Raw genomic sequence first — 26,244 nt, 5'->3', positions numbered from 1 at the left:
AGGGCTGTTCAGCGGGCCAGCAGGGGCAGTAGTCCCCCCATCCCCCAGCGGGCTTAGTTTAAAGCCTGGTGGAGCAGGTCAGCCAGCCTGGCTGAGAAGAGCCTCCTCCCTAGCTGCAGGTATATTTTGTCTTCAGTTAAATGTGGACATGACCCTTTCCAAAGGTCAAGGAACAGCATCAGAGTAGAAGGCTACTGTTAGAAAGGGGCCAATAAAGACCAGGAAACCAAGCTTCTGCCATTGAAAGGTTAATTTTTCCCCCCACCCCTTGAAGCCTGTGTAAGCTAATGAATTATTGCTGTTAAAGCTCTTTTCATGAAAAATGAATCTTACTATTTTTAAAACTTGATGTTGCAACTTTCAGTGCAGTTCAAACAAATGGTTGAAAACCCACTGGACTCCAGAAGGTAAAAATGAAAAGCAACAGAAGGGAAAGGAATTAAATGAAGACAACTTTAAAATTCCTCTTCAGTTGTTGGAGAGTTTACAACATGGTTGTAATGACATAAAATGCTACTTATCTTTGATTTCATAGCATGGATAATTATAGGGGTACGCAGCAGTATAAAACTTTTAAAAAAGCTGTGTTACCCCTAAAAGCTTGAAAAATAGAGGATATAATGAAAGTAACACACTATCTGAGAGATTCTCAGAGTCCTTGAAACGAAACATATACCAAAAGTTTGTTACAAGTCCTGTTAGGTGATGAGTCTGAAGCGTACCAGTTGTCGAGCAGAGGCTCTCAACAAAAGGATGTTTAAAGCCTGTGATTGTATGCTAAATTGCTTTCTGTTCTTAACTCTCCCACAGGTGATTTTAGAAAAGTTATTTAATCTCTCTGTGCCTCTTTTACACAGGTGGAAGAAAAATGTGATAATACTTAAATACTGCCTTTAAACTGAGGCTGAATTCATTACCTTTTGTAGATATGATTTTCCCCAAAGAAGATTCTAATATTTTGTACTTCTTTGGCACTTTTATTGGTATCTGAGGAAGTGAGCTGTTGCCTAAGAAAGCTTATACATCTCTCTGATTTTTATTACTCTGTACAGTGCAACTCTGTTCTGTCTTCTGCCATTTTTATTGGCAGCCTAAACAATCTAAAAAGTTTAAATTTGAGTGTCTCAATTAGGCTTCCAATTCCATATTTAGGAATCTTTAATATAAGTTAGGGTTTGACAACCTTTAGTTGGTATAGGCTGTCCTTTGCAATCTGCCATCAGCCATGGGCCCCCAAGTCTCCACTCCCTGGAGTGACTAGTTGCCTGCACTTACCCTCACTGCTGATTCCAAACCCCTCTGTAGCGAGGGTAAGTATAAACATGGTGGAACAGCAGGTTTTGTAGCAGGAGGACATTGTGGAGAGGCTGGGTGGCACAGTGCAGCTCTGTACCATGGATTCCAACAGACAAACGTAGGACCTTCAGGTTGTCAGTATCTTTCAGCATCTGGCCACTTAGATTTACATAACTAAATAGAGATTTAGGAGCTTAGTTTAAGGCTTCCAGATTTGAAAATCTTGACTAGAAAGTTAACAGGAGATTGAATAGATTTTAAGATGGCACCCTTGTTGCTATGATAAAAATGTTCTCTTTCAAACACAGGTGCACCCTGTGGCCAGTGCTGCTGGCATTCCTTTTGCCCATGTAGTGCTGCAAGAGCTTAGATTCCTGAGCTTGTACGTGGCCTGAGTCCTGCAAGAAGTGTGTTCTCCCATCTTTGGGATTTGTTCAGAAATGCAGAAGTCACACCACCGGTGTGTCTCCTGGCTCTCCTGAGTTTTTTATTAAGCCCCTGGCATCTTTGTTGTACTGAGTGGGTTGAATGCCATCCAAACAGGGCATCTTTACATCTCAGCTTGTAAATATCTCTGCACGTTAGTTTTATGTTATCCACATCCTTGTCTGTTTCCCATCCAGATTTCAAATGGGATGAGCTGTGTAAGTCAAGAAGCTCCAGGGCCTTTATTTTAGCCTGGTTTCATGTCCTCCTGGTGACAAATTAGTGGCTTCTTCATGGAGCCATTTAACACAGGCATTTTATCGTGGTTTAGAGCAGGAGCGGCTAATCTGTGGCGTGTGTCACTTGTGGCGCGCAGCTTCCAAGTGGCATGTGGCAGGTCAGGGAAAGGACAGGCTGCACAGCAGCAGACAGGGCAAGAAGCAGATAGCAAAGCAACAGATCAAGCAGGGAAAGGGAATCAGAGTGGCTCTGTGGGAGGGTGTGGGCTAATTTGTGTCACCTGCTGAAAATGTTGGTTCCTGCTGGGTTTAGAGTCTCTTGACATTTGCTGTTTTACAACAAGAGGGAGAAAACCCTGGCACGTACCTTAGTGCTTTTCCAGATAAACTCCTGTTGAGGTTCTGGGTGTTCTTCCTTATGTGTTGCGGCTTCTTCACATGCCCTATTTGTTGCCCAACAAAATAATGAGACTCCTTATCTGTCTCCTGTAGACACTGGCCAAATGGCCTTCAACTTCTTCATGAGGAGGCAGCTTGAAGGAGGGAAACAGGTCTTTCATAAAACATTTGTCTTATTTCTGTTGTCCCAACATTTTACCAAACTGAGCAGAGTTCCAATGAGAGACTTTTACTGATTCCTATGTGGTATGGGTGTCAGTCACAGTTCTCTGCTCAGTGTCTCCATTTGTTAAGGTTGTTGACACTTTGACCTCAGAGGGAGTGAGGTTGTGTTGTGTTGTTTTGTGGTTCCTCTTTCTGTTGCTTCTGGACTCTGGCATCTACTCCTGGTTGAGAAGACAGGGCACTGGTTATGGGTGGGTTTGGATCCACTCACCAAGGTTACAAATACAGTCATAACACAACAGTAGAGTTATTTTTATATATATATATATTATTGGGATGTTTCATAACCTGTTTAATTTTCAGCTAGTTATTGAATTATGAATGAGCCATTCATCTGACTGCTGTGGCTTTTACGTCAAAGAATGCTACTTTCATCTGGAGCAATGCAACAGTCCTGCACAGCTCGTTGAAGAAGTGGCATCCTTCGAAATAAGTCCCAGCAAACAGCTGAAGTACCTCAGTAATTCTTGTCCCTGGTGAGACTACCAACCCTTGTCTTTGCAGGGTGCTGGGGTAAGGAACCTAACCTTGCAAAGTGTCTGGGTTCTACTATGCCATAAAAGGGGAAAATCATGTATAAGCTTATGTACAATTATATGCCTAATATTTAACAGTTACTGTGTTTATCTGTAGATATTTAGTCATTTTCATACACATAAAGTGAATATTTTTTTGTCAGTTAACTTGCACTGGTAATGTGGCTTTTGCATTTCTGAACACTCAGTCTGATCACTAATACAGATCCGTCCTTTCAATAGATTTGCTTGTACTGGACCTGTACCAGGGCAACAACACACATGAGAAAAATGGACATAAGAGAAAGTATGTGGAAACTGCCATGATTGTATATCTTAGATGAATGGTTTCTTAAATGTACTAGACTGGGTAGCTTGCTTAGTGTAAGAATATTTCACTCTTCCCACACTTCATTTCCTCTAACCTTTTGCCCTCATGCTTATACCAGTGCATTAAAATATCCAATTCCATGCTCTCTCTGTTGCTCCTGAGGTCAAAGAAGATGCATTTGTGTTGGATCACGAAGCCAGTAGTGAGTCACTCTTTTAAGCCTAGCCAGTCTCTTGTCTCCCATCAGAAGTATTTTTCCATATATTCTGTAAAATGACTTATCTCAATGGGTATGTGCATGAGAAATCCCCTTCTTCCTTTTCCAGCTAGTGCCATTAAGTTTCTATTTAAAGACTCCAAATGAGCTGGGAGCTTATCCTCATTTCACAAAGTCTCTTGTGGCAGGAAAGAAATTATATGGGAGTGGAGAGACCTCCAAGTGATTATTCACTGTAATATAATCATGAAGCCAATGTATTTATTATTATTTTCTTCAAACATGCAATTCAACACTTAATTGATCTGTCAGAGTCAGGACTCTCCCTTCCTTCCCTCTATTCTGAATTTCCTTGGTTGTGATGCTTGCAAAATGCCTCCATTTAAAATCTGTGAATTAATTGATCAATCCTTGTATGATGCAGGTAAGCATTGGAGCTGGGTAAACACCGTGAAAAAATCAGAGACTATTTTTTTTACATGTTTTTAATAAATGATTTCACTTGTGGCACTTCTGTGTTTGTATCTCACACTTGAAATGATTAAATCAGGATGTAAACATTCACAGAAACTTATTGTTCAGTTTCAGTAATAGGTGGCTGTGCACCCATCTAGCTAGGGAACAGTATCAGTTTACTTACCCATTTGCTCATACTTGATCATAGTGTACAGCAAATTGTTTGTGATCAAGGATTGTTGTCTTTCATTCCTTCTTTCTCCCCCTCCAATAATGAGATCCTTTGTGCTCTGTAAGAAAGCTGGGTGACTTCAGAGAAATATGTAAGATTTCCATATATATAAAGGCATAACAGGACAGCTCCATGCCCTGAGCAACTTTGGCTCACAGGGCAGCTCCAGTCCTACAGTTTCAATGCTGGTGGTGTGGCCAGCCCCTGGCTATGGCAGCAGCAGCTATTGTGCCTCACCATGTCACAAAGCCATCAATAGGAAACCAGTTCTTTCTTGTATCCCTGATTTACTCTACGTGCTTAGGGCAAATCACTTGGCTTTTCCTTCATAGACTCATAGAAAATTAGGATTGGAAGGGACTTCGGGTAGTCCTCTAGTCTAACACCTTGCTCAAAGCAGGACCATCCCCCACTAGATTATCCTAGCCAAGGTTTTCTCTAGCCTGGTCTTAAACCTCCAAGGTCAGAGATTCTACCACCTCTCTAGGTAACCTTTTCCAGTCCTTTACCACCCTCCTAATGAGAGAGTTTCCTAACATCTAATTTAAAATTCCCTTTCTGCAAAGACCGTTGTTCCTTGTTCTATCATGTGTCAGCACTGAGAATAGTTCAGCTCCATCCTCTTTGGAACCCTCCTTCAGATAGTTGAAGGCTTTTAAATCCCACCCCCCCAGTCTTCTCTTTTCTGAACTAAATAAGCCCAGTTTCCCCAGTCTCTCCTCAGAAGTCATGTCCCTCAGCCCCCTAACCATTTTCGTTGCCCCTCTGTTGGACTGATCTACATTAGTGGGGGCTTACAGTACTCCAGATGTTGCCTTACCAGTTCCAAATAGAGGGGAATAATAACTTCTCTCGATCTGCTGCCAGTACTCTTACTAATGCAGCCCAGTATGCCATTAGCCTTGTTTGCCACAAAGGCACACTTTTGGCTCATGTTCAGCTTATTGTCCAGTGTAACCCCCAGATCCTTTTCTGCAGAACTGATGTTTATCCTATCAGTCCCCAGCCCGTACTGGTGCATGGATTGTTCTGTCCTAAGTGCAGGACTTTGCATTTCTCCTTACTGAACCGAACCTCATGAAATTTCTTTTGGTCCCGTCCTCCAATTTGTCAAGGTCTCTCTGAATCTTAGCCCTACCCTCCAGTATATCTACTACTCCCCACAGCTTGGTGTCATCTGCAGGTATGCTGAGGGTGTACTCTATGCCATCTTCCAGGTCATTGATAAAGATATTGAACAAAACCAGCCCCAGAATCTACCCCTGGGGCACTCCACTTGATATGGCAGCCAACTAGACATTGAGCTGTTGGTTGCTACCCTTTGAGCCCGACCATCCAACCAGTTTTCTTTCCACCTTGTAGTCCATTCATCCAACTTGTACTTCCTTAGTTTGCTTGCAAGAATGTTGTGGGAGACCATACCAAAACCCTTGCTGAAGTCAAGGTATATCACGCCCGGTGCTCTATCTGCGTCTACAGACCCAGTCATTTCATAATAGAAGCCAGACAGGTTGGTCAGGCATGACTTGCCCTTGGTGAATCCATGTTGACCAGTCCTAATCTCCTTCTCCCAGTGCTTAGAAATGGATTCCTATTTGTTTTCCTCGTATTTCATATTTATATTTATAAACTACTTGAAACTTGTATGGAATCTTTCTCGTTGGGGTACTTGAGGTCAGCTTAACTACTTAAATGGATATTAATCATGCCTAAAATAGTGCAAAACATGCTCCAACTGTAAGTAGTACTCCATCCTAATGGAAACAGAGGCATGGAAAAGTGATTTTCCTACTATGACCTAGGTTAGGGGCCAAGTCAGGACCAGAACTTGGGCTTTCTAGTTTCATTCCTGTGCTACAGGAGCCTAGATACCCAATGCCTACAAAGACAGTAAATTTAACTCAGTATCTTCCGATGGATGAGTCTGGGGTTTGATGTTATGGGATTAGCAGTGGAGAGCCCTTCACTCTTGGGCTTTGCTTCCTCTAAACTGATCTGATGCCAAATCCTCTCTGAACTGTCCCTGGTGTGGAAAGCTGAACATGGGTCTACTTTTTTGTTTTGGAGAGTGTCTTTGTCTTTTTCTGTGTATGTGCAGTTCTTTTCTTTCTCACCTCTCTTTCCCTACTCCCAAGAAAAGTCAAAAGTGGGGAGCAGAAACACAAACAATTCCTGGCATTTAGTTTTTCACACATACCAAGGTTCTGGGTCATGTTCTTTATATCAAGCTGTAAATTTATAAATGGGAGTAGAAATCTGTGGATCTGAACATTCAGAAGGTTGTAGAAATGGATTTCTGCAGATGTTTGGCAACTGTTCCTGAAGACCTCTAACTATTAATAGTACTGTTGGGATTTGGCTGTAACAACCAAATAAATTGCTGTGTAATTCTGATTACATGTTCTCCCCCTTCCCCATGTCAGCTTGCTGTATCACTGTGCCTCTTTGGAATTTGCTTTAGAAGTGTCCTGGTTTGTCTAGGATGTGGTCTCAACTTCTTAGCTGGCAATAGTAACTACTGCTTTGCTACTAGTTTCATCTTTGGGAGTTGGGCAGAGGGACCTTTACCCCATTCACTTTTATCTGGTAATTATCCAGAAGTCATTTAAAATCCTTCTACAAAGAGAACATGGTATGGTTTTCCACAAATTGGAGCAAAATACTAGTTTAAAGAAGAAGAATTCGCGTTTCCTTTGCTTAATCAGAGCCTTATGGTTCAGTCTTAACTAGACCTATGTTTGTTACCTGAATTCATATTTCTGGTTTGTCTTTTCTGGAAGGCTCAATTTTATTTACAGTTTACATTTTTCTTTTAGATTATAAAATGCTTCTACCTCTGATGCACTTAAATACAGATGCACTGTGCTCTTTTCTGAGATAGAAAGGAACATCATGGTTTATCTGTTCTTTTCTGCCTGATGCATTGCAAAGCAAGTTTGTCTGGCAGGGAGAGAGGCAGGGCGGGTTTGATTTAAATCAAATTGATTATTTAAATCACTGGCCAGGAAGCCTCAATTTAATCACTGTTTTCTACAAAAAGTGAGTTGTCATTTGATATAACCTTAATATATATTATTCACAACTCAGAGATAGATGTAGGTTTCATTTTTAGAAGGTACATATTACATATTTTAAAGCAGTGATTTATTTTGATGTTTTTAAAGATTAATTTTGCAGCTACATCAGAAAAAGGAATTATGATTTGGTTATTTTATTTACCAAAGCTAATTCAAGCGGATACTTGTGAAGTCACTAGAATGTGAACTATCTCCAATTCACTAAATTAATCATGGGTATCTGGGGGATATTTTTGCCATGCTGTATTAGGAGGACATCAAATGAGCGTTGCAGCTGTATGTTATTAGCTTGGGGCTTTCTTTTAGATTTCTTCTCATCTTTTATTTCTTTTCTCTTTTACGGCCTGGCAAGCCTGCTGCCATGATAGGTTTTCTCTTCCATCATACTGTTCCCTCACTAGATCTCAAATCAATGGAGAGGCTATACTCAGAAACCTATCCCTCAAGACTTCTGGAATATTCTACCCAAAATGTTTCTCTTGTTTCTACTATTCCTCAATCCTTGCATTTATCTCCATACTCCTCCTCCTTGCCTAAATTTACTCCACCCCCAACAGTCCTCTGTTCACTTAACTTCTTGAAACTTTTGCACTTCCAGAGAGAGTTAAGGGCTTGACTCTGTACAGAAACTTGTAGAAAGATAATAGGGCTGATTGGTAGGTATTCAGGTCTGTTCTCTCTCATCTCCATATACTGCTGTTAACAAAGAAGTTATCTCTGGAGACACAAATCCACAGTTTGAGAACTGAAAGTAAGCATCATAGAGATGCTTAACGGGATTTTCTAGACCGGGGTAGGCAAGGTTTTTTGACCGGAGTGCCAAAACCCCCCACAATGCCTACCTCGGAAGGTGCTAGAGTGCTGGCATGCCAGAAAAACAAAATGAGGGCAGGGGTACATGGCAGGATGCCCTGCTCGTGCCCCTTGCCCTGCTGCCCCATGCCCCCAGCCCTGCTCATGGCTCCTTGCCCCTCTGCCCTGCTGCCCCTGCCCCACAGCCCTGCTACCCCTGCCCCCAAACCTGGGCTCTATGGCTGCCAGCAGCTACTCAGAACCTGGGCCAGCTGCAAACATCTGCTGCCTCTCCACCCCGACTTCAGCACCAACTGCCCCCCAGGCCCAGACCAGGCCCCGGGCTCTGAGGAGGCAGCACATATCGGCAGTGCTTCCCGCTGTGCTGCCCTCACCGCTTCTGCAAAACAGCATTGGAACCCAGCGTGGCAGGGCACAGTGGGGGGTGCAGAAAGCTGCCTGCTCGGAGCTCCCCACTGCCCTGCCACTTCCCCTGTGTGCATGGGAGCAGCATGGGCAACAGCACAGGGTTGTGCCCCTTGCTGCTGCCTCCCTCCCCCCGCAGGGAAAGTGTGGCAGGGCAGCAGGGAGCTCGGAGCAGGCAGCTTTCTGTGTCCCCCGCTGTGCCGTGCTGGAATATGATTGTCAGTATAGAATCTAATTATTTACAGCAGGGAGAATAAAACTGGGGTAACAGGTAGCTTCCTTGCACTCTGCCCGTTCCAACTTTTTCCCTGTCCACCTTCCTGTCAGACCCGGCTTTCGCCAGGCACATGAAACTAAGGGGCAAATGTGAAAACCTTGAAATACTCACCTGAAATAGCATATCTGTAGTAATTGGCATATAGGTAAATTACTACAGGTACCCATAGACTTAGTTCATCCAAAATTGATGTATTTTATCTTTTTTGAAACTGCTGCAAGTTTTAGCACAAGTACTCCCTAAACACACTTTTAAACAGCACTCTTGCACTTAACTTACATATAGTGCAAACTTTCTTTATAAATGTATTTTATGTTCCAGGTCAAATTTGCCAAATCAATTCCAAATCATGTCAAATAATCAGAACTCCAGATTCCCCCCCATTCCCCCTGTTCAATAACAGGGCAGTCTGGTCTGGCTCTGCCTCATGCAGGGCAGAGCCACACTAATCGTATGTGACAGACCGAGAGGAGGTAACAGAGGGATGTTGGGTGAACTGTTTGGGGCCTTGATGGTGATGTTTGCCTGACATTGAAGGCTGGTGAAGAAACAGGAATCGCTGGAAATGGGAAAGAAAGGTGCATTTTAAATGTATTCAGTGTAGTGGCTCACCATTACCTGAAAACGAATCAGTGCTCTAGGAGATGGGAGCACTCCCATATATCTTACTCAGTTGAGCTATACTAATCTATCTTTGTTTTAGGCTCTCATCAGCCTAAGTTCAAATGTTGCATTTGTCACGGCTAGCTCTTGCCTTCCTGGTGCCTGCCCAACGTGGGCCATGGGCTTTATAGTCATGGCCAGTCTTGGCTACATTTAATCAGCCTCTTAGTTGTTTTCCAGTACTGAGCACTTGCTGCTTTTGGCAGCAGCTTAATGATAGACAGTGTATTTAATGAGATTTCCTTGTGTGCAAATGTAAGACAAGTGGCTTGTCTTGAACAAATGGGAATACAATGTGTTTTCTTCAGATGGTCTGCTGGAGGGAAAGTATTTGTTTACAGTATGAAATCTATTTTAAATTTGGCTTTTGCTTTTTGTAAGTGAAGTTGGAAGACAAAATTACTGTAATAGATTTTGAGTCTTTGCTTTAAGTAAGGATATCCAGAGATTTAAGAGTTTCAGACTAAGCAAAGCAGAAAATTTTCAAGCTCCAGATTACTGGGCCATAGGACTTTTGTCCGGAACAAAAGAAAATATCATCGTAATGTTGCTGTTGGAAAAAGTCATCCAGTTTTCAACTTCATTCTAACCTGTACTATAACAACAACCTCTTGTTCACATCTACTGCTGCCATTTGCACTAGATTAGATTAGAAGGAAGGTCATATAGTGGTCTTCATTGAAGTCTAAACACAGTTTATTAAAACTTAAATTATTTTATTTGGCAATGGAAATTAAAAGCACAGGTTTGTGACCCCTTTCCCAATTTAGTTAGAATAACTTTCATTCAGACCACCTGTTTACTGGGAAGACCAGTTACTGGCAAGGCAAAAACGGTATAAAGTAAGGAAAAAAGGAACTGAAAGTAAGTAATTTGTCTCACTTTTCCTGTCTTTTAAGGGCACTCCATTTTTTTCTTGCCTTCACCCCTTTTCCTCTTCACCTTGCCCAGCTAATCTATTATAGTGCTCTCTCAGATGTGCATAGGATCAACAGATCTTTTTAGTCATTCCCTCCTTTCTTTTGGAACAGTGTCAAACAATTATATACATCATCATAAGTTGTTGTTTTTTTTATGTTCTAGAGAGTATTAAGTACAATATTTCAGTTACAATGAAGTCCTGTTATCAGATAATTTTGTAGAGTCTATAGTCACAGAGCCTTTTTGTACCTTCCCCAGAAAGATGGTTCCTGGGACTGAGGAGAAGTTGGGTGAAGATGGCAGAAAGAAAAATACTAAAAGTAAACAGCAGTCAGTTTGCTAGAACTTTGGGTTGTTATATAGATCATATATTAAAAATGCTCACTGAGCTAATTTAAGCAAGAACACTATGAATTTGTTTTGGTACAGTGCAATGATAACTAGGGGTACACCGATACAGAGTTTTTAGTTAATACCGATAGCCAATTATTAATCAGCCATATTGGATTATACTGATCCGATTGCTGATATGCAGCCTGACAGCTTGGAGAGCAGCATCCAACTGGTAAGCCTGTGAGGGAGGGAAGGGGAGTGGCGAGGCATATTGAAGCCCCCATCATGAGCGAGGGCTGGGGCAGGGTGCGGGATGGAGCCGTGGGCGGTTCATCCAGTGGGTGTGAAGGGGTGAGGAAGGGGGCTGCTTCCTTCACTGCACACACCCTCAGGAGGCATGGGGGGCATGTGCTCTTTGGATTTGTGAATGGGGTAAGGGCAGGTTGCCCACTGCAGACTGGTGCCAGGGTCTGCACTGGCCTCTTCCCTTTTGTGGGGAGGGGGAGCTGGACCAGGCTTGCACTCAGGGTAGGCATGGGTGGGTGGGCAGGCAACGGTGGCTCTGGAAGGGCTGTAGCCCACCTGGTAGCCCACCCCCAGTGCAACCTGTCCCAAGCGCAGATCCGGCCCAGCCCCCTGCCGGGAAGAGGTTGGCACAGCTCCTGGCCCAAGCCCACAATGGGCAGCCCACCCTCACCCCACACACAAATACAGGGGGCACATGCCCCCATGCAGGCCAGACTCTGCTTTTCAAGCTGCTGGGCTGCATTCCTGGCTGTGTGTATGCTGTGGCTGTGCACATGCACACATCATTTATCAATGACATTATTGATCACAGTGGCCAAAAAAAGCTGATTGCCAATAATGTCAGTTTTCTTTTTATCAGTGCTGATAAGGTATAGACTGATATATCTAGTGGTAACAGTATCTTTGAGGTCACACTGAAGGCTGTTTAGGAAGGCTGTTTAGTAGCTGTTTGAATTTTTGATTTTAGCTGGAATATGTAATAATTAGCAGGGATCCTGGTTTTCTTTTTTTTTTAAATCACTAATTCACTGATAAAACCCCCAAAATCTGCGATTAAAATGAAATGCCACTATATACAGGTATCAACTGAATGCACTGTTTCATTCATATAGTTACAATTTTAAAACAACTTGGAAGCCTACCAGTGCCTCAGTCACTACAATGAAATACATTCTAAAGACCTATAAATTTTGGTATTTGATTTTGCGTTTTTTATCATTGAAAATCAGGGCTCCCCCTGCCCCCTTTGCTCACCAGGATGCATGTTCTAAGACACAGCCCCCAGGCCCTGCTGGTGCCCCTTGCCCCCAACATCCCAGCTGTGCCAGAGTCTAGGAAGCCAGCAACCTGGGTCCGCAGCCCCCTGCAGCACTGCCCAAATCCCAGCTGCTACTCTCTGAAGGCAGTGGCTGCTGTGGTGGAGTGAAGCATGGAGTCTGGCCTCTCCTCCCCCATGGGTGGCATGGCTGGAGCAGAGCCCATTGGGGGAGGGGAGGAAGAGAGGTGGGAAGGGGCTGGGAGGGTGCGGGCTGCCTGCTGCGAGCACAGGCTGCCTGCCCTGCTATCCTTCCCCTTGGGGCCTCTGCGGCCCAGTGGGACCCAGTATGGCAGGGCAGAGCAGGGCTAGGTGAGGAAGCTTCTTGCCACTGGAAGCTCTGCACTGCCCTGGTGAGGTGTCCCTTGGCCACCCAGAAGCAGCAAGGGGCACAACTCCGTGACACCACCCCCACTGCTGCCAGACAGGCAGAGGGCACCTCACCAGGGCAGTATGGAGTTCCCAGCAGCAAGCGGCTTCCTTGCCCAGCGCCTCTCTATGCAGCTGTGGCAGGTGCTGCTCAGTGGGCCCCAGAGACCTTGGGGGTGTGCAGCTGGGCAGGGAACCCGAGCCTGCAATAGGCAGCCTGCACCCACCCCCACTCTGTGTCTGGAGGGCCTGTGCCCCCCAATGCTCCCCCAGGAGTGTGTGCAGCCGCAGGGAGCCATCCCCCCATCCCCCACCCCCTTCCTCCTGGACGAGCTGTCTGTGGCCCTGTCCTGCTCCCTGCCTTGGCCCTGCAGCTGCACATTCCAACCCCAGCCCCCAAGACCCAGAACTTTCCAAAAGTGGAAAATTCACATTTCTCTGTTAAAATGAGAAATCCACATCTATCTTAGTTAAAATCCACGATTTTTCCCATGGGAAACAGAAAACCCAGATCCCTGATAACTGGCAAACAAGTCCCATTACCATTTGACATGACTGCACCTCTTTCCTCACATTGCCCCTCGTGGGTATTAGAACTGCTGAAAGTTGGATTTTTTTTTTCCCTATTCTTTTACTGTTTGCCTTTTCTTCTCCCTTATTCATTTTCCTCTGTAAAAAGACCCATCCCCATTCTTTTTCTTCATGTGTGGATTTCAGATTCCTGGTATAATTTAAAATTAAGCTATTGCCAGGGATGTTTCTTCAGAATGGAAATTTGAGCCTATCTAAAGGATTTATTCAGGTGCTCATGGTAACTGCACATGCAAATATAGACATGTAAGATGTCTGTGAAAAGATTAGGTCCTATTGTGCATGCGGTACCAACAGGCCTACTCTTTGAGCGCCTCTTCAAAAAGCTCTATCTAGCAAATTACATGAATATCTTAATACAACTTGGGAAGGATAAAGTTTTTTCCGTTTGCTGAAATTTGACTCTATTGTTCTGTGATTTCTAGGCATTTTTAAATTATTCTTGGACTATTAAGAATACATAAGTGTTTTTGGAAGGCAAACTGATTGATTCACAGGGGATGCATTAAATCTGTGCCTTGCCCTTCTGTTTTCCCAAAGTACATTTTTCTTCTCTGATGCTCCCTTCTCTTCTGAAAAAGGGGCCTAGCAGTGTCTTCGGTGGTCTCTACTCCATGCTTCACTTCGAGCCAAACAAAGAAGCTGTTGTGTTTCTTTGTACCCTGGTCCAATATCTGGAAAGATGCGTGGTTGGGCTGTACCCCCTTCAGGAGGCAGCAGAGTAGCAAGCCTGCCAGCTGCCACAATTCCGTGACACTCCCTGGGATTCCAGTTTCCCAGAGGGATGTATTATGATGGCACAGCCAGGAATAGGGAAGCTATGCAATCGTTCTAATTTCTAAGACTGCATAGCACTACAGTTTTGTGTTCTACATCTTCCATTGCTCTGGAGCATATCGTAGATATTGATTAAAATTCTCTTCCCTTGCCAGAACCACAAGGAGGAAGACAGTTGAAAATATCTCCTTTTGCTCTGATCTAAACTCCATCTCTATGGATATATGCTTTAGGAAGTACAGTTTGCACCTTTTGTGTGCCATGGGGGTGTGTATTAGAGGGAATGCAACACAGTATCCCAATAGCTATACAGTTTATTGTAAAATAGGGAATGGTTTGCATCTCAACACTTAACTTTTGGTCTCCAGTAGAAACTAATTAGTCTTATTTAGAACTGTTGAGATAGCACAAGGTATGGATGCAGGCCTCTGCATCCCGTTGACATTTGCTTGCCTTTCCTTGCACCAGCTTGGTGCCAGTCATTCAGTTTAGGTTGGGGTTCTTCTCTACTATCTCTCCTGCCACGACCTTAATGACTTGATTAAATTGGGGAGTGGTGATAATTCCCCGACCCAAAGCTGACTGCTGCTTACCCCAAAAATGCAAGGACTGGCGCAGAAGGAAAAAAACCAAACAACCTCTTTGCAAAAGAAAAAAAAATAAAGTTCTTATGTCTATGTATCTGTCTTACCCCATGATATTGGGGTCTCTGGTGGCCATACTCCTTTCTCTCTATCTTCACTCCACACGCTCTTGACTGTCAGAAATGGCAATTGAGTGTCTCTCCTTTCTCTTTTTTTTTTTCTCAGTAATTGGTGCCCCGTGGCAGCCAGTTAACATGGAAATGCCTTTTCCTTTTAATTTTTTTTTTTCTACAAGCTCCTCCGAGCTCTAAAGATCTTAAGGGTCTGATGCCCCATTCCCGCGGACTTCAGTCCTGGTCAGCAGGTAGGTGTTTACCCTTTACTGCCGACCCCTCTTCCTCTCCTTTACCTCTCGTCCTCTTGCCAGCTTCTGGAGCTGGAAATAGCTCCTGGTGGTTTAATTAAACCAATTTGGTTAACCTGGCAAGCTGATAACACTACAGGAGCTCCCTCTAGAGTGTAGCTGTGCTGCAACAGCTGGATGGACCTCTCTGGCTGGGACTCTCCTCTGAGCAGTATCCCCAACCTTTCCACAAGAATAAATCTTAAATACAGACAGTCCTTGACTTGCACCATTTTGAGTTACGTTTCACACTTACATTTATAAATTGACACAGTGTTTCAACTTTGTGACATCTGCGTCGACTTTACAACTCTTGATCCGATGCCACGCCAGCGATCAAATTTGCTGTCACCCATCTCCCCGGAGAACATCTGTCCAAATTTTCTTCAATACTTTCTTTAAGAAAGCAGACAAGACTCCAGAAGAACCTGCAGCGAAGACTCCTGAGAAGACTCCAGCTAAGAACCCTTCAAAAAGTGCAGCAAAGTCACCTCAAAGAAGTCCTTCCAGATCAATATGATTGGTATTTACAATATAAATACATTAATGTAGCTATATTACTCATCTGTAATTGATTGAGTACTACATTCTGGGTAATTTCTGGTGAAAACGGTATTGAGTCTTGGTCCCCATTGGTAATATCGTTCCTATGGGAAAATTGGCTCCGAGTTATGACATTTTGACTTAAGACACAGTTTTCAGGAACCAGTTGTGTTGCAAGTCCAAAGACTGCCTGCATAGGTAGCTCAAAGTGGGTCTAATACCTTTTTGTGGCTCTCCAAAAATTTGGTTGTTATAGACCCAGTCCTTGTTTACTATGCAATGGAATAGTGCTCTGTTATAAAGTGGTGGCTAGAATAGGGAAAATAAAGTGTTGAAGACTTAATATATGGAAGTAAAAAAGTATAATGGAGCTGAAACGACTGTTACACTAATTATTTTTTTTAAAAGAACTGTATGTGGGTTTTTTAAATACCTGTTGGGATCAGAAATGTATAATAGGAGTGCAGAGAATGTATAATATGAGTGCAGAGTGTGTGGGTGATTTTGGTGTAAATGTGGTCCAGCATGGTTTCAAGTGACTGGGGGAGCAGTAGGGTTTATTTAGCTTGAGAGTTGCTGTCAGTGAAAAGTGAAGGATTAAGGAGAATGTGGAAGGAAGAGAATATATGAATGGATCACAAGACAATGCTTGGAGGACCTGTTGTTGATGACTTGAAATATCTATGGCACAAAGCCCAGCTAATTTATTTCACGTCATAAGCCACCACAGTAAATACACAATTCCAACCATTTCAGGGATACCAGCATAGCTGAGGAGCTGTTTTTTCAAACTAATCATGATAATTTGAAAGTTTGCACAGGAGACCCAGAAGGAAAATGTTGTTCAGCGGCTTCCAGTACTCATGAGCCTCTGTGGGGAGCCCCATGTGACGGAGCCAGCTGTCTTCCCCTCTCTATGTTGCCATGTGCAGCTGATGGGCCCCCGCTGGGAGTGGTGGGGAGCTCCATAGGATGGTGCCAGGTTAACTGGGCTCCACTCCTCGCTGCCCTGGCCGAGTCCCAGGAGCTTCACGTGGCAGCAGGGAGTGGTGCCAGGCCAGTGGCTCCGTCGCATGGGGCTACCCCTTCGGCAGCTCACGGCTGGAGTTGCACATGAGCCATAGGGAGCCCTGTACAATGGAACCGGGCCACTTGGCCCCTCTCCTTGCTGCCACATGCACCTCTTGGGACTCAGCTGAAACTGCATGCCTTGGGCCATAAGCACCCCGAGGGCCTCTGCCTGCTGCTGAATTTCTTAGAGCCTCCTATATTCTCAAGTGTAGCAGTGACTCCTTGCAGTGCATCATTACCAGTGGATCCTTTCTTGTTAACTTCAGGCTATCCTGTCTTTGGCTTTGAAAGACAGTAAACTGTCCTCTAGTCCACTTCTCTCTTTCTGAATATTCAACTCCCTAGGACAGTTCTCTTTGTTGGATACTTTGTGGAGATGCTTGGTGTATTTTTTCCTTCCGCCATCTCCCTTACACTTAGGCTAAGCAGCTTTCTCCATCAGTGTCCTGTAGAACTTCCCATCTGTTTGACCAGTTGCATATGTAATATTCAAACTGCAGATCTCGTGATGGTTGGAAATTTCTAGGTGGGTGGATTTTCCCTTGGTCCCCTTCTTTCCTGGTAGTCACTGCCTATCTATATTTCACTGCCTCCAGCTGTGTATAATTCTAGCTCATCTTCTGATGGCTACAGCCTGCAAAACTTCCTCTCTGTTTCTCTCTCCTTCTGCTGTTGTTTTAGGGAATAGTATTTTTTTTAAACTTAAATCGGATGCCAAGAATTCCTGCTGCATCTCCACTCCAAATAATATCTATACTTTACTTCTCATCCAAGAATTTTTCCTTTCAGTGCAGTCACTAAGTTGCAGTTCATGTGGATGAAATTTGTACGGCTTCAGGCAAGAAAGAAAATAAGGCACACTTATTTCTGGTCACAAGTGATTTTTCACTGTTTGTTATCAAGGTGCTGGCTATAGAACCTGAAAAAAGGGACCTCTCAAACTCTATTAACCCTAGTGGAGGAAACTAGGGGAGAGGTGCTTTGTCACTTCTTGCATGTAGTAGGGAAGCTTTTAAAAATTCTTACTGTTGACTGTGCTGGATCATTTCCAGTGGTGTGGGCAATGTTGGAAACCTTAAAGCAGGGGTGGCGAAAATCCAGCCTGCCAAGCCATTCTATCTAGCCTGCGGGGCCCCTAAAAATTTAGTAAATGTAATATTTATTTGCTCCTGGTTGGCTGTCAAAGGAAGCAGCCCTTGACAGCTTGCCCAAACTCGGTAAATGGCCCTCCGCCCAAAATAATTACCTGCCCCTGCCTTAAAGTTTCTGGTATTTCTTTAACACCAGCTTATCTAACCTAGTTTAGAGCAGCTCTTATTGATGCCGTGCTTCAGAAGGTATAGCAGCTTTCTGAACATAGCTAATAATGGTGAAGTTGAACTTATGGATGAGAAGTGAAACTGAGAAAAAATTGGCTGTTGTTGGGCTGAAGTATCACAACATGAACTTCATACCTGTAACTGCTGTCTCTATTTTGTATGTCTGTCTCCTCATATTGCTTACCTTTTGATTGAAAAAGATAGTCAGAAAAAGGCAATAATTTAATGTTTTTATTCATACTTGAAGCACAACAATGTAAAAAAATTTTGGCCTAAATTCATGCTGATGAAGCTATGTAAGAGTTGTTGCATGAGATCTGCTTATGATTAGCCTACTAGTTGCACTTTCCTATCCTCAGTTCTGCAACTCTTATCATACTGGGCATGATGGACAGAAAAATATTGCGATGGCTTGTTCACCAGCAAGCAGTCTCTATTCCCTCAAGACATCTGCAGGAGTGCAGAGGGCAACCAGACTGACAAAGCTGAGATTTTGAATGTCAGGGATGCCAGGGAAGTCGGTTGGAGAGAAGTCTGTAAAATAAGTTGCTTTATATATTTTTTTTTTTTTCAAAGGAGACAGGCACACAGCTTTGCTTTTCTTATTAAAAAAATCTTTCCAAGAAGCTACCCTGGCTTTTTCCTAAACTTTTCCTTTTTATCAGGTAAATAAGGGTTCCTCTACTACCGAAAGAAGTTGCAAGCTCAATAGCCATGTGTGATGCAAAGCAAAACTTCTTCATTTATTATCTGTTTTAACTTGTTCCATTCAGAGTGCTTATTACATTGGTAGAGTAAGGATTATATTTAGAAACTTGGCTTGGTTTTCTGTACTTAAGCAGTTCTCCAAGAAATTGGAAAAGAATTCATTTTTCAAGTCCAATTTAATTCTTTGGCTCTCTCAATGTTTCATTTAAGAACCCCAACCTTGACTCAGATGGAACATCTATCTGTTCCTTAGGTGAACAGAAAATTTAGCCTTTGTATTCATTTAATCTAGTGAAACACAACCATTGTGTCTATAACATTTTTCCTAGGATAATGTCCATTTTTTTTAGGAGCAGTCAGAAACTCTAGCTTTTTCATTTCTATCTGTTTTTCAAATAAAAGGGTCTTTTGCTAACTTCTTTAGAAAGGGTTCAGTTGGGAAAAGCACTCCAGAGATTAAAAAACACAGGCTAGGCAATAGAGAAGGATTAATATCCTCAATCCCTTTCTTTCTCACGAGTCTACTTCTATATCCTCTCCCTATATACATAAAAAAAAATATGAGGATATCTTTACAGCATAATTTTCATCCCCAATGGAAATGAGATTTATGTAGTGTACATGTTTCACCTAGACCTTGCATTGATCTGCTGGGTGCTTGTTTAAAGGAATAAACTGGAAGTACTTCATAGTTAAGCATTTTATTGTCTAGTGAGACCTCTACCATCTCTAATAGATTTCTGTTTTGATTGCCAAGATGACAGTTTTCTTCAGAAATATTGAACCAGACTTTCTAAAGTTGCTGAGTTCTGCTCTATTCATTTCATTTATTATTCCAAAGACTTTTTAAAAATAAATACAATATGCAAGTACACTTGAACTTTTTAATATACTGGACCTTCTTATACAGTTTCACAGTATGACTTTTCTTTAAAACATAGCACTTGTTTGCTAACAAACCCTGCATTGTTTCACCCTTACTCTCCTTTTTATGTTGTTTTAAAGTAATGCCACCGTAACAAGGTGGTAATTGTGAGAATCTGGGATTTTTTTTTTTAAGTGCCAGCATTTAGCCAGAGTATTTTAAATCTGAGATTTAGCTTTGGTTCCAGTCTGTTTCATGCCACATGCTGATGAGGCTCTGATGGTTTATCTTTGTTGCAGTTAACCTGAGTGACTTCCCACTAGGTTTGAGAGTCTGTGTTAGCCTAGTTTAGGCACAGGCAGCCACAGTGCAAATTATTTGAATGCAGAGCCCTTATTGATGCTGCTCCCCAACTTGCATATTGCTAGGATGTATTATTCTTTGTTGGAATACATTGGAGAACCGTCAGGACTCAAGGTATTTTATATAGGTTCACAATACAGAGTGTGTGGTGTATAAGCCAACCCCCTGGAGTGTGGTGTTCTGACCTGAGGTCTCCATTCATAAAAAGCTATCCTAGGGTTTCTTGAGGTTTTTTAACTTTATTAATAAAGTCTCCCAAATGATAACAAATTTAACTTAGCAAATAAAACATTTAACATTTTAACCCCCTGTAATATATGTAAAGACAAATCAACAGTGATCCCTTAACTGAAATCAGTAATCACAGGGGTCTTGTTTTCTTTTCTCTCTTGCTTTCAGTCTCTTACCATTCTTTTACGTCTGTCAAGCTTTTGTGTTCTTTTATCTCTATATGATAATTTACCCTCTTCCCCCTCCAAAAAAAAATACTGCATAATACACATCTCTCTTATCTACACATCTCTGCTTTTAATTTTCAGTATATTTCAAATTTGTTTTTTAGTGTTATTTCATAGAACTTGCACTTTCCTGAGACATTCAACAAAGTTTCTCAAACTTTCTGGTTTGGAGGCAGGAGAGGGGTTTTTGTTTGTTTGCTTGGTTGGTTGTTTGTTTTTTAGCAAATTCCAAAAATTTCCACCAAATTTAAAAGTAAGCATCTCTCTTCCTTCTGCCCTGTAGAATACTGACTTGATAGAACAACTTTTCTATTGCTAAAATTTCCCAAACTGTTTGAAACCAGTCAGTGATGTTTTTAGGGATGGATGTCACATGTCTTTCAGGCTTTTTCAGATGTCATTCTAGCTGCCACTAGAAGACGAGTGATTAATTCCTTATAACTCCTGTGTTGTAGAGTTCTCAGGAAAGTTCAGTAAGACCATTATGGAACAGTTGGCATCCTATTATTTTCCTTAGTTTCCCCACCCTTCTTCTAGAATAGTTTAATTCTGTATGTGATAGTCTTTCCAGCTGATTGCACTCTCTCCAACATTTGCTTGTTCTTGTGCCATTAATGCATTTAATTTTAAGTAGAGTGAGAGACCATCAATAGAGAGCATGATTAAATATTTTTCTTGATTGTTATGCAGATAGATGTATGAAGACCATTTTTCCAGATGGTCTCCCATTCTTCATCCAGTGTCATTAGCCCACTTTTATTATAAACAATGTTTTTTTCTTCTATATGGCTATTTAGAATTGCTTTATACAATACAGACAATAGGCCTGTATTTTTCATAGGTGTGACCAATATTTTCTCAAAGTATGTCAAATTTTAACTGAAGTTTACCTCTGAGAATGTGTTGAAAAGTGTCTCAGTTTCAGGTTAGCCTAGGTTTAATGCACCACTAAATCCAGATGAGGGGCTCATGTATGGATGGGCAGGTCAGCAGTGATACCCAAATGAGAACCTTGGGTAGCTCTGAAAGGAACAGGTGGTCTCTCCAACACAGACTGTCACCAGAAGTTATGGTCTTTCCTTTTTCAGTGATCATGTGTAATAAGTACAGGTATGAATTCACTCTATTTTGCAGTCCTTATATCTTTAGTGCATGTAAGGATACAACAGCTGCTTCTGACATGGAAACCAGGTTTCTTTGATTAAACTGTCAACAGCAGTTGCCCACTTCTTTTGTTTCATGGCAGGATTCAGTTTGTCATAGGGTAGTCAGTAAACAGGAAATACTTCAGTGACCACTGGAATGTAGCCCTGTGAGTTAAGTAATGCACTATTGTAGGCGCAACAAAAATGTTATGAAAGTACAGAAGAGGAAGTAAAAAATGCAATCTCAAACTGCAGGACTGATTCAGGTAGCTAAGCAGAATCATAGAATCATAGAAGTAGGGTCGGAAGGGACCTTGTAGATCTTCAAGTCTGACCTCCCCTGCCTGGGCAGGAGAAAAAAACTGGACTCAAATGAGTCCAGCCAGGTAGGCATCAAGCCTCTTCTTAAAGGCCCCCAGGGTAGGAGCCAGCACCACTTCCCTAGGAAGTTGGTTCCAGCTCCATAGACGCCCTAACTGTGAAGTAGTTCTTGCAGATGTCCAATCTAAACCTACTCTCCAATAATTTATGTCCATTATTCCTTGTCATGCCAGGGGGCGCAAGAGGAAATGGTGTCTCCCCCAAACCATTCTGGTCCCCCCCAGTGAGTTTATAGACAGTCACCAGGTCCCCCCTCAGCCTTGTGAAGGCTGAACAGGTTTAGGTCCCTCAGTCTTTCATTGTAGGGTCTGCCCTGTTGTCCCCGGATCATGCGGGTGACCCTCCTCTGGACCTCTTCAGTGTTGTCCACATCCCTCCTGAAATGGGACTCACAGAACTGGACGCAGTACTCCAGCTGTGGCCTGACCAGTGTCGCATAGAGGGGGAGGATCACCTCCCTGGCTCTACCTGAAATGCACCTGTGGATGCACGACAAGGTCCGGTTAGCCCTGCCAACTGTGACCTCGCATTGTCAGCCCACGTTCATCTTGGAGTCAGTAATGACTCCAAGATCCCTTTCTGCCTCCATGCTCTCAAGAAGGGAGTTTCCCATTCTATAAGTGTGCTGCTGGTTTCTACTGCTTAAGTGCAGCACCCTGCACTTGTCAGTATTGAAACGCATCCTGTTTGTGTCAGCCCACTCCTGTAACCTATCCAGATCTTGCTGCAGTCTTTCCCTCCCTACTAGCGTGCTCACCTCACCCCAAATTTTGGTATCATCAGCGAATTTAAATAGGTTGCATTTCACCCAGTCGTCCAAATTGCTGATGAAGAAATTGAACAGCGCAGGCCCAAGGACCAAGCCCTGGAGGACTCCGCTGCCCACTTCCCCCCAGGTTGAATATGACCCATCTACCACCACCCTCTGAGTATGACCCTTGAGCCAATCTGCAATCCATCTGATGGTGTAGGCATCAATGCCACAGTCGCCTAGTTTTTTAATGAGGATGGGGTGGGAGACGGTGTCAGAGGCCTTGCTGAAGTCTAGAAAGACTATGTCCACGGCAACACCTGCATGCATTGCCTTTGTGACCTGATCATAAAAGGCAATCGGGTTGGTTTGACATGGCCTGCTCCTAATGAAACTGTGGTGGTTGCCTTTGAGCATTATCCCTGAAGCCGGCCTATCACAGATGTGCTCCTTGAGGATCTTCTCAAAGAGTTTCCCTTCTTCTAAAAGTTTAGAGGTAAGACTGACGGGCCTGTAGTTGTCTGGGTCCTCTCTCTTCCCTTTTTTGAAGATGGGGACCACGTTAGCTATCTTCCAATCATCTGGCACCTGGGCTGAGCACCACGAGCGCTCGTAAAGCCGTGCCAAGGGCCCTGTAATAACCCCAGCTAGCTCCCTCAACACCCTAGGGTGGAGAGCATCTGGACCCTCTGACTTGAACATGTCCAGCCCCTCCAGAAGCTCTCTAAGCTGGTCCTCCCCAACCTGAGGTCTGGAGGCGTTCCCCTTGAGTCGAGAATGTTACTGAAGTTTTCAGTTCTATTTCCATATGTGTGCGTGATGGCTCCTATGTGGGATGACTAGCAGTGTGGGTCAGTAGGTAGTAGGGATGTGTGAAATGGGCCCTATTCAATTCCAATTCAGCCCAAATCAGGGACAGTCATTCAATTTAGCTAATTGTGATCACTGTCCCTGATTCAATTCAGCCAAATCTGAAGATTCGGTGCTGATTTGGAGAATCAGCGATTTGGCCATAGATGCAGCTTTTAAATGTTTTTTCCACATACCTCAAGGGACCAGATGTGGCTCATGAACGCTGTGATGCTAGGGCGGATGGAGTGTCCCACAGGAATGCGGAGGGGGGCCCACGTGCTCAACAACAAGCCCAGAAGTGGACCAGAAGTACTCCCAGTCCACTTCGAAATCTGCTGAGGGGCTTCCCCACACTCCCCAGGCTCAGTGATCAGCTGCAGGGAGACCCCAGGTGCCCCTCTCCCCCTCCCCCGACCCAGGAGGCACCAGTCTCCTGGGGTGGGGGACCAGTGCTTCTGATCTACTTCCAGGTCTGCTGCTGAGCAAGCTGGGGACGCCCCCAGGCTCCTGTGGTACACTCCATGTGCCCCAGCATCACAGCATTCACAAGCTGCCTGGTACCTTGAGGTATGTGGAAAAAACACTTAAAGCTGTGTCTATGTCCAAATCACCCAATCCGTCTGAATCTATTTGAAGGGTTCTGATTCGATTTGGAGAGACTAAAGGGTCTCCTGATTCGATTCGGAATCAGAGATTCAGCCACTGAATCCGGCCGGATCAAATCAACGACCAAAGCTTCTCACAGCCCTAGTAAGTAGGTTTAAATCACAGAATAAAATTTGTCAACTGATTAGTTGAAAGTCAAACTTAACCAGGGTACTAGGGTTAAATAGGAGTTGATGCTGTGTGTTGCACTTAAGATTTATATTATATAAGATTTACCAAGAAATTTGCAAGGGGGAAGGGCAGTTGCTAGAAGTAAAATATTAATTTTACTTCCACTTTCTCATCTTCCCAAAAGTATGGAGAACCTGATGGCTGGCTCATCCCTCCCCCCCTTATTTACGGATGAAGATGGGTCAAAGGAGAGCAATGAAGTTGCCACAACTGGGTAAGCAGTTACTTTCTTAAACTGAGTTTGCATATAGTCTGTCTCTGAAGACTCCACAGAGAAATTAGTTCTGTGGGAAGAAAGGCATCTTGTAGAAATCACATTATAAAAGTCTGCCCTGGCCCTAATGTAGGAATCTTGCGCTCCAGCAACCAAACTTATTGAACAATGTTATAAACGTCTCTTTAAGGTGTATCTCGCTGTTACTTTTAAAAGCTTGCTTTCCAAGGACAGTCTTAGTCTGCAATCAGAGTGGTTTTATTTGCTGTTGTGGCCCCTGCTAAACAGAGAATTTTTTTTGTTAAAGATATGCTGTTCATCAAAGGACTTTCCAGAACAAAGCTGCTAAATTGATGCTTTTCCTGTCCAACAAGTACACTCTCCCTATTTCCACAGACCATAAAGCAGAGGCCTTTGTTTGTAGGTGCAGTGATGAAAGATGAAACGTGGTTATGCTTGAACAGGCTTATTTCTGTTCTTAGGACTCCAGAAGACAAGCTCAGATTTTGTGTAAGCAAGTGCAACTCTAGTTAAACATGGTGAGAACTATAAGTACAGACCTGTTCAAGTAGGTGTCCCTGAGTTTGGCTCAGCGTATCTGGGACTGAAGATTTGCTGCTGCCATATGTGGTCAGAAGAGATTAATATCTTGAATAACCCTTTTTTATCACCTTTCATTGAAAATCAGTTAAATTGTTCCCATAAATGTAGTTTTAAAAACTTACCTGTAAATGACTGACTGCTTTTTTTTTTGCTTTTTTTTTTTTTTTGGATAAACTGGAAGACTGCACTGATTAAAAAATTCAAAAAGTTATTCTGAAAATGTCACTATGATATTTCATATTATGTCTTAGGACTCCATATGTACTTAGTTCATAATAAATATAGTTTTGGGGGGGTTTTCCCCCCTGCCACCTCTTCCCCTCCCAGCAACTGCTAACTCTGCAAACTCAGTCTAGGATCTAGAAATCAAGTTTGACCTTTTCTCACCTGTGTGTTTTCACCAGTGAACTTGACTCACCTGATACAAGTTTCAAAATAGGATGCAATTGAGGTGTACAACTCTATTCCCCAAACATGTATAGTGGGCTAGAAACCCCACCTGACAGATTCTAAAATTTTCTGTGAATCGTTCCAGTGAGAACAATAGTTAGAATGACCAGTGGATTGTTGCAGCAGAAGCTCAAGGTCCAAGCAGCTCTATAGGGATTTTCATAGATTACACATCTTCAATTTTGACTACTCTCTTGAGGCAGCTTGGCTCCTTCAAGGGGCTGTGATTGACTGATACAGATCTCCCAAAATCTCTTGGCTGCTTTGCTGTTCAGGGATCTAGTGGGACTTAATTATCCAGATATATCAGCAGGAGATAGTACTGTAAAAATTTCCTAAGAAGGACTTACCGAGGAATATAGATAGGGACCTACTGAATTCACAGCAGAAGTGGGCTGCGTGGCAGCTCCTTTAATTTTGCAGGTTCCCCTGTGCATTCTCCCCCATCGCTGATTGGCTATGGGGCTCGGGTGGCCCTGCTGTTTCTTGCTGACCAGCCAGGAGGCAAAAACAACATCATATTTAAAACCACAGTTTTCACTTCCTTACAGGGGGAAATGAAGAATAAGACCTTCTTCTCCAAGCATTGTTTGTTCTGAACACTACTGTAGAATTCATGCAGTCTTCATTCCTGTTCAACCTTCGTTTTCTTAGGATTTCATATATGATAGTTGTTTGAAGCAGATTAGCTTGGAGGAGACTATTTTCACACAAAAGTTAGTTTTTGTAGGACTGTTTTGTCTCCATCAGGATTTGGAAGCATTTTTATCCTAAGCCCTTGATAAGAACCGTA

At 43.1% G+C, this 26,244-nt stretch overlaps 1 protein-coding gene across 2 annotated transcripts in view; it reads left to right on the top strand.

Annotated features, from left to right (window-relative positions):
* Positions 1-26,244, top strand: part of HMG20A (high mobility group 20A) — an 82,254-nt gene that overhangs the window by 24,804 nt on the left and 31,206 nt on the right. For both annotated transcript variants that reach the window (XM_019533351.1, XM_019533350.1), the window contains exon 2: positions 24,309-24,398. In XM_019533351.1, coding sequence (XP_019388896.1) covers positions 24,310-24,398 — 89 coding nt within the window. In that variant the 5' untranslated portion in view covers position 24,309. The remainder of the gene's footprint in view (positions 1-24,308; positions 24,399-26,244) is intronic.

The sequence above is a fragment of the Crocodylus porosus genome, unplaced genomic scaffold (assembly GCF_001723895.1).
Source record: "Crocodylus porosus isolate Cpor-Errol unplaced genomic scaffold, CroPor_comp1, whole genome shotgun sequence".
In the NCBI taxonomy this organism is placed as follows: Eukaryota; Metazoa; Chordata; order Crocodylia; family Crocodylidae; genus Crocodylus; species Crocodylus porosus.
Note: the sequence above shows the minus strand (reverse complement) of the source record. Positions and strands in the feature narration are given on the sequence as shown.